The sequence below is a fragment of the Canis lupus genome, chromosome 20 (genome assembly GCF_003254725.2).
Source record: "Canis lupus dingo isolate Sandy chromosome 20, ASM325472v2, whole genome shotgun sequence".
NCBI lineage: Eukaryota > Metazoa > Chordata > Mammalia > Carnivora > Canidae > Canis > Canis lupus.
This window is the reverse complement of record NC_064262.1, coordinates 43,189,767-43,201,818: the sequence shown is the minus strand read 5'-3', so window position 1 is coordinate 43,201,818 and position 12,052 is coordinate 43,189,767. Positions and strand designations below refer to the sequence as shown.

Below are 12,052 nucleotides of genomic sequence, written 5' to 3'. Positions count from 1 at the left end.
GAAGTAAACGGTGGCCTGCAAAGGCAGGATAATGACCGGAGGCTGCTGTGGCCCCTCCTTCTGACTCTTCCTTCTAGAAAGGGCTACTGGTGCTTTCTGTTCAGTAACAGTTGCTTAGAATGCCAGGGCAGTCAGGCCCTTCCTCTCAGAATGCTTCAAAGAAAAATCTTACAGATGATGGAGGCTCAGTGGTGGATCCTTGACCAGGAGACACTTCTGAGGCCTTCACAGACTCTGATCTGGGAATACCACTTAGCACCTCTTTGCCCTCATAAAATGCAGCTGCTAGTTTTTCAGCACCAGCTCCAGTGCTCCCTAGGCAGGTTCTGTACTAAATCATGGATCTGAGCTACTTTCAACATCTAAATGCACCCCACACTTGTTTTGGGGATGAGTACCATCACCCTTGACCTCCCTTTTTTTTTCTGTCACGTGGATTAGTAGTTGGATTTTTCTGAGGAACCATTATTCACAAAGGAAGAAAAAAAATTGTTTTAATTTTACCAGAATTCTGGCCCAGAGACCAGAGAAAACCAAGCTGCATTAAGATGCAAATATGCGGGGCTGTGGGCCAGGCCTACCTGCTGAGCTGCAGGCTCAGCCAAGTCCAAGGGGGCAATATGGCCTTTACAGTCCTTACAGCCTGAGCCAAGTCCTTGCTGGGGGGGAAAAAAGTGCCTTGAGGTGTAGAGAAGAGAAGTTACAAATATTTGAAACCATGGAGTACAGATCGTCCAAAGGCAGAGATTGACTTCATTGGATGATCTCTACGAAGCACATTATCTTGAGATTGAGAGTCTGAGCCAGCTTTGTCCCCCCTCCCCACAACACACACATGTGTGCACATGCACACACACGCACACACACACACACACACCCCTGCACACTCATAGACTCCTCTCAAGAGTTACAGCCAGAGGTTAGAGGGAAGTGGTGTTTCCTTTACTCCCCAGCATCCATTAAAACCATGGGGTATGAGGAAGCCTTTCCTGTAGACTCTTGATCACTGACAGTATCTATTAGGTGAGAGGGAGAAGTCCAGCAATCCTGTGTTAGTTACCCTAACTATGCTCCTTGCATGCAGGAGACCATATACAAAGCTCTTGCTAACTTTATTTTAAGGCTTCTTTTAAAAAGAAGACTGAATTTCTGTTTTAAAATGAACATTTAGTGGCTGCAGGTTCATCTCCTTTGTAAAGGCCATATTGCCCCCTGTTGGTAAGAACTTTCAAATCCCAATTGCCTAATCATAATAAAAATTAAGATAAAATCCAGATAGTCAAGTACACACCTTACAGAAATACCTTTTTCACAGAAATACCTTTTTTTTGCTGCTGTTTTTTCCCTTTGTCCTCGTTTTATAAGAGAATCGCATTTAAGTCCGTAATGGCTTCCAAGACAGTTTTTACAAATTTCATAATTTAACACTGATCTGATTTTTTTTCTCCCTTATTGTATCAGCTTTTCTCTTATTAGATTTTAAAAAGAAAAATCACTGTTCTTCTCCAACATAATTTGACTCAGGGCATATGCAGATTACAGTAGCTCTGTCTAATTTATGTTGATTGTAGCAAAACGGGTTTTTAAAAAATGACCGTCTCTCTCTCTCTCTCTCTCTCTTCCAGCCCTTTTAACACAGCATTGGCAGATTACTGGATGCCTGTGGATTTGTACATCGGAGGGAAGGAACATGCCGTCATGCACTTGTTCTACGCAAGATTCTTTAGTCATTTTTGCCATGATCAAAAAATGGTCAGACACAGGTGAGCATTTATACCACTTTGCAAAAGAATTCAGTTCCACAAACGACAGCTTAAAGCAGGTGTCAGTTCTCCCAGAGCAAACACATGTAGCAGAAGACTTTGGTTTTTCAGATATACTTTAGCCGTCACTGTCAGCCTTAGCCATTTGAAGTACATTTCTGTTACTTCATCCTGGTTCTAGCATGTGATGTTGCAGGCTCGCACTGAGGCTTGCCTTCAGCGCTTGTCTGTTTAGCTGAGTTAAGTGATTGAGATTTTTACTTCTGAGGCAGAGAGAAGCAATTCATAATGTTGTACAGTTTTTTACAGCTTCTCGTTTGAGGTCGTGTTTATCATCTGGCTGTCCTGTGCACGCTTTTTTTCTAAGCTTGACTGAATCCTGCCTTGATGGAGCACTCTGATAAAAGTAGGTAATGGATTAAGCCAGGGAATCACATTGCAAATCCATCGATAAATGTTTTTCCTTTTGGCCCTATAACCTGTTCCCATTATGGTCACAAAGAGCTCTGTGTGTGCTTTTTTCCCATGAAATATATCATATATATATATATATGATGTATTCAATGTCTTATAGATATTTTAAGAATAAAGTGACTATCCCTGTACTGCCTGAGAGCCACCCAGGTGCCCCTCTTTTTTATATCTTGTCTGGCTTTTTCACTTATCACCAGGACAATAATTTGATTCTCTGTTCTGCCATATTGCCAAGAGCATAATTCCTGGGATTCTTTTTCAATTATTGTTGTGTTTTGTTTTTTGTTTCTTAAATTCAGCATCCCTTAGAATTTAAGTTAAGAAAGAATATTACAAGTCCCTTAGAATATATCCAGGGTCTTCTGTCCATCTCCCTACCCCCTGTCCCTCCTCAGCCAACCCCTATCCTGAAATCATGACTATTAATTTCCTTTATAAATTTATCGCCTCTCTGGGGGCACCTGGGTGGCTCAGTCGGTTAAGCGTCTGCCTTCAGCCCAGGTCATGATCTCGGGGTCCTGGGATAGAGCTCCACATTGGGCTCCCTGGTCAGTGGGGAGCCTACTTCTCCCTCCCCTGTGCTGCTCCTCCTGCTTGTGCATGCTTTCTCTCACTCTCTGTCAAATAAATAAATAAATAAAATCTTTAAAAAAAAAAAAAACAAACTCAAGGTCGTGAGTTCAAGCCCTGCATTGGGCTTCATGCTGCACATAAAGCCTACTTAAAAAACAAACAAAGCAAAGCAAAAAAAAACCCCTATGCTTGGATCAACAGAGATGAGGGTTCCCGTCCCCACACATCTTTATCATGTCAGTGTTGGTTATAGTAAATCAGTTTGTGGGTTATGTTTGAATAACAATGCTCATATGATGATATTTAGTGTGTTTTTAATATATGTAGGGACTTCGGTGTTTTCTCTTACATTAAATCCCTATTTGCGTCCTTTACCTTTCTTTTCTGAGTTGTCTTACATTGATTATAGGAATTTTTTTTTTTTAAAGTAGGCTGCAAACCCAGCATGGGGCCCAATGCAAGGCTTAAATTCATGACCCTGAGATCAAGACCTGAGGTGAGATCAAGAGTCAGATGCTTTACTTACTGAGCCACCCACGTACCTCTTGATTGTAGGAATTTTTAAATTTCTATTCTAAATGCTAATCCTTTTCCAGCTATATGTATTGCAAGTATTTTCCCCAGATCTTAGTTTCTCTTATTTTATGGTGTACTTTGGTGAACAGAAACTCTTAATGCAGTAAATTTTAATAATCTTTTCCTTTATGGCTATTGCTTGTAGTGTCTCAGTACCGTTAATGGACCAGTCCATGCATTTCCTCATTGATCTTTAGTGCTCTCTCCATTGTAGTCAGGTTTTTGTATATATGCAAGGGCCCCATTATCGGACCTTTATTCTGTCTGTTGGTCTCTTTGCTTTTTGCTATGCTAGTCAATTACTGGCTTTATTTCATTTATATAAATTCCAGGTCATCTTTCTACTTTGTTCTTTTTCTTTAGGAGTATCTTGGCTGTAATTGGACCTTTGTCCTTCCAAATGAATTTCAGATTCACCAAGTCACATTCCACAAAAATATCTTATTGGGAGTTTAATTGGGATTGCATTAAATCCCATATTTACTGATATCTTCTCTCACTCTTCTTATTTTGTGTCTCGGACCTTAACATCTGAAATTATTTCCTCTTAAAGTTTGTTTGTTTGTTTGTTTGTTTGTTTGTTTGTTTGTTTTTAAGTAATCTCTACACCCACGACCCCAAGATCAAGAGTTGCACACTCTTTGAACTGAGCCAGCCAGGTGCCCCTGAAATTATTTCCTCCTTATCTGAAATATTTATTTTAGAATGTTTCTTGCTGTCTTTAGTGAAGATACATCTGCTAGCTCTTATTTATTTCAACCTCATTTCTTAGTTTACCAGTTCAATGACACATTTAAAACAATTCTTTAGAAAAAAAAAAAAAAGATTTTATTCATGAGAGACACAGAGAGAAAGGCAGAGACGTAGGCAGAGAGAGAAGCAGGCTCTATGCAGGGAGCCCAATCCAGGACTTGATCCTAGGACTCCGGGATCACGACCTGAGTCGAAGGGAGATGCTCAACCACTGAGCCACTCAGGTGCCCCTCTTTTTTACATCTTCTTTAGCTTTTTCACTTATTACCAGGACAATAATTTAGACTCTCTGGTCTGCCATATTGCCAGGAGTATAATTCCTGGGATTCTTTTTTCAATTGTTGTTGTGTTTTGGTTTTTGTTTCTTAAATTCAGCATCCCTTAGGCTATTTTTAATATTTTATTTTTTTATTTGAGAGAGAGAGCACGAGCAGGAGAGGAGCAGAGGGAGAGGAAGCAGCAGACACCCCACAGAGCAGGGAACCCGATGTGGGGCTCGATCCCAGGATCCTAAGATCATGACCAGAGCTGGTTAGATGCATAACTGACTGATCACCCAGGTGCCCCTCCCTAGACTATTTATTAATTGCAGAGAAGAAGAGGGGGAAAAAATATCTAATGATCTCCTTGTTCAGATAACCCATGTTAATGATTAAGAAACATAAAACAAGAAAAAAGCAATACACGTCTAAGATTAAGATTTATTTTTAGCTCCACAGAAAGCAAACTCGCTCCACCCTCTACCGTTCTCTTCAACCTGTTAACAATTTCTTTTGTTTTCTTCCAGAAGAAATTTGCATTATCTCCATATTTCTATGAACATACTCATTTTTAAAATGTCACATATATTACATATATGCCTTTTGCTTTTTTGATTGAGTAATATATCTTAGTGATCTTTCTGCATCATCCTGTAAAAATCCCCCATTCTTATAATTTATGCATAGTATTCCATCGCATGGATATACCATAATATATGTAAGCACCTAGTTTTCCAGCAGCTATTGCCAAAAAGAAAAAAAGCCAGGTGGCTTTTGGCATCTATGTTCTTGGCCAATATTTGGGATCATATCTGTAGGTTCAGGTCCTGACAGTGGGGGATGCTGGGTCAAAGGATATGTGTTTTTAAAATTTTGATAGATAAAGAATTATTACTTTTATTTAAAAAAATTTTTTTAAGATTTACTTATTTTAGAGAGAGTGCACATACATGAGAGGGGGTAGGGGCAGGGGTAGAGAAACTTCAAGCAGACTCCCTGCTAAGCATAGAGCCTGACATGGGGCTCAGTCCCACAACCCATGAGATCATGACCTGAGCCAAAATGATGAGTCGGACACTCAATTGGCTGAGCCACCCAGGCGTCCCTAAAAAACACATTACTTTTAAAATCTATTACTTTAAAATCTGGTAATGAAGGGGCACCTGGGTGGCTCAGCGGTTGAGCATCTGCCTTGAGCTCAGATCGTGATACCAGGGTCCTGGGATCAAGTACTGCATCAGGCTCCCCACAGGGAGCTGCTTCTCCCTCTGCCTATGTCTCTGCCTCTCCCTCTGTGTCTTTCATGAGTAAATAAATAAAATCTTAAAAAAAAAAATCTGTAACACAGACTGTAATCCAGTCTTGGTAAAATGAAGCACATTGAAAGTCCCCTCCCTTCACGTCACCCTCAGAGCTGCTTCCCCCCACCCCGTTCTGTGCTCGCACACAGGGATTAAAGGTCTCCTGTAGAGAAAATGCTTTTAGTTTATAAATTAAATGCTTAAAATAATTTTCTTTTCATTAGTCCCAGAGCCCTTCATGTGTAAAAATAAACTGATCCACATCAAAAGAACAATGAACACGTTAGCAGCATTAATCTTCAGTCGAAATGTTTGTGTCCTGGGTTAGAGAATTTGCCATCGTTCCTTGCATTTCTTGTCTGTGGAAACTTATTTACCTCACCAGATAAAAATACCCCCGGAGGATGAGAATTATGTCTTGTTGCTGTGACAGTATTGTGGACATCATACATTCTCAGTGAATATTTGTTTAAGTAAATCGAGTGTAACCTCTTGATATAAACAGATAAAAGTTTTATGTTTTTCGTAGCCCACCTGGCCGGCTTTGGTAGAGTGTGTGGCTCTTGATCTTGTGGTCATGAGTTCAAGCCCCATATTGGGTGTGGAGCCTACTTTTAAAAAAAAGGAGGGAAAAGTTTATATTTTTCAAAGGAACTGTTCTCCTTGGGATAGAGAGAAAATGTAACACGAGGAATGTTTCCTTCTTATGTAGGTCTAGAAACAAAGATCATAAATGATTTCTGGCTCCTGGGCACATTTCTCCAGCTTCAAAACAGTTATTTGTAGGAGCAATGAACGAACCAATAAATGATCCATTGGCTAGCTATTTCAAAGTATAAGACAAGGCCTGGCTGCTTTTGTGACTCCTGTATAGTGGTTTTATTTTTTTTTTTTTTAAGATTTTATTTATTTATTCATGAGAGGCAGAGAGAGAGAGAGAGAGAGGCAGACACACAGGCAGAGGGAGAAGCAGGCTCCATGCAGGGAACCCGACGTGGGATTCGATCCTGGGACTCCAGGATCATGCCCTGGGCCAAAGGCAGACGCTCAACCGCTGAGCCACCCAGGTGTCCCTGTATAGTGGTTTTAAAACTATATTCAAGGAGAAAAAAAAGTTGGCAGCAAATTTCTGATGTCATTTTAAAATATGGTTTTGGGTATGACTTTATATCTACTTAAATGAATCTTTAATTTGCAGAGCTTCCAGGTACGCCTGGAACATGCTTTACCATCAACCTCAAGGGACAGCTCTAGGGTGTGAATTGAAATATATCTATGCAGTATTTTGTGTGCATCTTTAAAAACTCTTTGCAAGATAATAAGATTCTACCCCATGCCCTCCCAGCCCCCCACCAAAAAAGAGAGAGTTATTTTAAGTACTGAAAATGTACTTATTTTAAGTACTGAAACTGAACCTTGAAGAAGGTTCAGAAACTCCTCTCTGTGCCTCAGCACAGTTGTCAGGGTCCACTCTCATGAGGTCACATCAGGACAAGGACAGCCTCTGGAAATGGTCCCTGAGCACGCCCTTCCCAGCAGAGCTGTCCTAGTAAACCAGTCAGCCACAAAGGCACTGACAGTCGCCCACTTTCTGCACTAACTCAGAATTCTCCAGTCAAGATTTTTAAAGGCCTTCCAACAACTTTTTCAAGCTGGCCTACGAGGAAAAATTGAGGCCTGTCAACCACATGTGTACTTATTTGTCTTTCTTAGCTGTTTTTGCCAGCACATGTCTAAATCAGAATTTTATGTCTATTTCTGTAACTGCTTTTGGGTAGCATTGTCCTTCCGGGAGGGATTTGGGGCTACAGACACTCCCTTCTGTTTTCATTTCTCAACCTCTTGGCCACCATGTTAGGCAGTAGCTCTAGCCTGGGAGCCTGAGGCCTGTGTCCCATGTTCATGTGGGCCCCTGCTTTGCTCTGGACAGGTAACCCCTTTGGCTCTCAGGAGCCTCATATGTCAGCAATTCAATCATCTCTGAGCGCTGGATTCACTATGTAATTCTAGTAAATTTCATCAAGTATAAACCACAGGGGTTTGTGCAGATCTAATCCTCTTTTCTGTTTTCTTTCTTTTTTTTTTTTTTTTTTAAGATTGTGTTTATTCATGAGAGAGGCAGAGACAGGCAGAGGGAGAAGCAGGCTCCCTCTGGGGAGCCCAATGCAAGACTCGATCCCAGGACCCCGGGATCACAACCTGAGCCAAGGGCAGATGCTCAACCACTGAGCCACCCAGGCGTCCCCCTCTCCTGTTTTCTAAGTGAGTCCTGGCCCTCTTTCACACTTATGCACTTAGGTCTGTACTTTGAGCTTTCCGTAGGTCTCCTAACCGGCTACAAGAAGTTGGTCTTAGGGTTGGGAGTGCCAGCACACAGTATAGTGCGGTGCAGTTGTGTGTCAGCAATACCAGGTTAATGATCAAGCCAGAATTCATGTCAGCAGGAAATTTGCAAAGAAGATATAGTCAAATGACCAAGAAGTGTACCCTGCAATGTTTCCCTAACTGGTAGTCTAAGAAATACAAATTAAATGGCAGTGAGGTACCATTTTCCACATAGTGAAGAGGCTGAGATGAACAGCATCTCATATACTGCAGGAAGGCTGTTTGAATAGTGAGAGCCTTAAAAACATTCACGCTTCTGGACACACTAATTGCACTGCTAGAAATTGAGCCTAAGAATATAATCAGAAATGCAAACTTATGCACCAAACTGTTCTTGTGTTATTTCAAATAGCTAAAAGTTTGGATATAACCTAAATGCCCTGAAAGTTTGAGAAAGAGAAAATAAAGTCTAGCCCTTCTATATGAAAGCCTCTTGGTTATACAGACTGTTTAATAATATAAGGAAATGCATCTGACATGCTTAGAACTGAAAAAAAAAAAAAGCAAGATACAAAATTATAGATGCAATTTGGTTACCTCTGCCTTTAAACATATGTTCACATATATGCACACGACACAAAGCAAGAGAAAAAGCTAGGAAAAATTATGCCAGCATGTTCACACTAGTTTTCTCTGGATGATGAACTAATTGATGATTTTATTATTTTTTTCATGCACTCCTGATTTTTTTCCCAGATTTTTTACAACAATTATGTAACTTCACAATAGAAAAAAAAAAACAGTTGTTCAGAAGCAGAGAAATAGGCGGAGCCTTCCAGTTTGATTCTGAGCAAGGGGAAGACAACAGCTTTGGCAGGACATCAGCCCTGGGTCGAGGGCACAGGGATGGGAGCTGCTGGGGACCTCTGCAGTGAGGGATGTGTTGCAGCTCATCTCCACTGGACTGCAATTCAGGAAGCCTTTTCTCTCCCTCCGTGAGAGACAGCAGTAAACTTGGGCATCATGTCAGCTTTTGTTGTTGCTATTAATACAGCTCTGGGGAGACACGAAATGCCCTGAACTGATGCTCTCCCCACAGTTTCTATTGACAGAGAGCAGCCGCGCCCTGCTGACCACTGAAAGCTCCCATCCTTTTTCTCTCATCACACCAGAAATGAGCTTTGGGAGTAAGGGAAGAGAAGGGAAGCTTTACTTGGTTCTCACCCTATTAATTGGGGCTCCTCCCATGCTGCTGGCTGGCTGCTAAGAAATAGAAAAGGTGGTATTTTAAGAATGAGCCATGGCTTAATACTTAGAAACCAGCTGATTATGTGAGCATGATGGCTCCCGGCCCAGGGCAGGGAAACAGAGGAAGTTCATGAACTTAGTCTGAAAAGTCCACGTTAGAGACTTATTTTCAGAAATTCAGGGCTTTCTGTTCTCTTCTTTCCAGATCTATGTGGGAGCCACCTGAGCAGATCAGGACAGTGGGCAGCAGGCTCTCTAGGACCTCTTAAGTAGGTAAAATGTCATCTGCAGTGACCAGTTAGTGCTCTGATAAATCCTGAGCTTCCTTTAGCCACATCCTGGGTTGTACCTTACTTGTATAGCAGTGATTTGTCATAAGGGCACTTAAAATACCCTCTCATTCTACACTCTGAAATTCTTTGTTTATCCTAATGATTACTGACCCTGCTCACCCTGCCCTGCCTCTTGCCCTCCCCTCCTCCCTCTCTTCCTTTCTTCCTTCTTTGGTGGGACAGAGGTGTCTTTCTGTGACCAGCAGGTATCAATTGTTGGATTTTCTGAATTAGGGCCACGCAGACTGTCCAGGCAGTACTGAAGAGGGCATCACACTCCCTCATTCTGCTGCCAAGTGAAAGCAGACTCACCCCACCTCTAAAACTGAGCCAGAGCAGAGAGCACAGCTTTGCACCCACCCCAGGGAAACCAGCTAATCCCCTGCAGGCAGGGGCCCCGTATAATGCCCCCCCACAAACACACACAGAACTATGATGCTTCCAGGGCAGGAGGGGTTTGGCAGTGGTTTCAGATTCTTCACTTCCTTCTAAAGCCCTCTGCTATACCTGGTCACTATGGTATGACTGCATACCTCAGTTGCTTTTGCAAGTTTGTTCCCAGTGCCATTTATTGAGATGAATGGACAAATAGGGAATATGTTCCACTGGTTTTTTGTGTGTGTGTGTGTGTGTGTGTGTGTTTTTAAAGATTTTATTTATTTAAGAGTGAGAGAGAGCAAGAGAAAGAGGAGAAGCAGGGGGAGGTGCAGAGGGAGCAGCAGATGCTTAACTGAGCTGCCCGGGCACCTCTCACTGGTTGTGATTCTTAGTAATGAACCTGGCATTGGTGTGATCTCTGCTCCAGCAAGACTGGGTTCCAAGCTCAGCAGGACCCTTGATGTCCCCCTGGCCCTCATGCCTGTGCACCTTGCACCTCCACGTCACACTAGTGCCTCCTCCCTATGGTGTAGATGTCTCAGATCACCCATTCTGCTGGAAGCCCTCTAATGGCAGAACGCTTGATACCCAGCTGTTGCTCCTGTGCATGTGGAATGTGCTCACAGGTGCAATTCACTCCAAGCTAAACTACTTGTGGGTGTGTGTGACCAGCTTCAGCCTCAAGAATGAAAACCAGATTCCCAGAGTCCTGTGGATCATTTGCTGGAGCGCTGCACGATTGTGGGGGAAGGGGTGGTTTGCACCCCTCCCACCGTGAAATCCGGTGTGAACAGTCTCGGGGCCCTCTCCCACGCTCATGCCCTTGCTCCTTCCTGCAGTCAGACTTCCTGCGACCTTGAGTGGGCAGGGTCTGAAATCTCACTGTGCCTCTCCCTGCAGAAAAGTCATGGCCCCAAATGGAACCCGAGACATCCCGTGCCTACCCGTCATCCACCTCCCTTCCTTCATCTCTTGTCCCCACTCTGTCGCTGGCAGGTTTATTTCTTCCCTCATGGACACAAAGTTCATTGAGTTGAAACCAATGAACGAGTGTTGAGCATTCACTGTGAACCAGGCATTAGGAGGAGACTCACAGGAGGGCAATAGGGAGGGAACTCACATGAGAACACATTAATATTTCATAGCTCCCAAGTACAGGTACCACACTGCACACACCAACAACGAGCAGTTCTGGGGGCAGCCTCCAAGGTGCACTGACCCCTGGGATCCCTCCCTGGGAGAAGGAAAGAAATGGTGTTTGTTTTTATTCATGAGAGATAGAAAGAGAGAGGCAGAAACAGAAGCAGGCTCCCCGCAGAGAGCAAGCTACAGGACTCAGACTCAATCCCAGGACTCCAGGATCATGACCTGAGCCAAAGGCAGATGCTCAATCACTGAGCCACTCAGGTGCTCTAGAAGTGGCTTTGAAATAGGCAGAATTGGGACACCTGGGTGGCTCAATGGTTGAGCATTTGCCTTTGGCTCAGTTTGTGATCCCGGAGTCCTGGGATCAAGAAGTAGGGAGCCTGCTTCTCCCTCTGCCTATCTTTGCTTCTCTGTGTGTGTGTCTCTCATGAATAAATAAATAAAATCTTTAAAGAAAAAAAAAAAAGGAAAGAAAGAAATAGGCAGAACTGATCAAGGGCATCAGCAGCTGGGCTGGCCGTGCCTGCCATGGGGAGGTAGGGCCTTCAAAAGGTCGGAGTTGTGAAAATTCAATCAAGTCCTACCCCTAGGATTTGTATACTTTTCAATATGCGTGCTGCACTTCATTTCACAGTTTACTTTAAAGAGAAAAAAAGAGGGAGAAGAATTATAAGCCATGAGGCCTGAGCGCAGCAGCGTCAGGCAGGATGACTGGGGTTAGGGGCAGATGCTGGCAGGTGTAGTGCCGTCCATTCCCAGAAGGTGGCAGCATCTACCCGCTTGAGAAACTGCAGGACCCAGGACAGGATTCCTGCTTTCTTCCCCTGAGCTCCCCGCCTTGGGGGGCTGAAAGCTACAGATATACAGCTATTCATCATACTACTCATCTTTATTTTTGGGATCCAGATTATTCCCTCCTTCAT

The 12,052-nt window shown here is 43.0% G+C and overlaps 1 protein-coding gene across 9 annotated transcripts in view; it reads left to right on the top strand.

Annotated features, from left to right (window-relative positions):
• Window positions 1–12,052, top strand: part of LARS2 (leucyl-tRNA synthetase 2, mitochondrial) — a 189,139-nt gene that overhangs the window by 144,172 nt on the left and 32,915 nt on the right. For all 9 annotated transcript variants that reach the window (XM_025458240.3, XM_025458241.3, XM_035702736.2 and 6 more), the window contains one exon: window positions 1,626–1,763. In XM_025458240.3, the coding sequence (XP_025314025.1) occupies window positions 1,626–1,763 (138 nt within the window). The remainder of the gene's footprint in view (window positions 1–1,625; window positions 1,764–12,052) is intronic.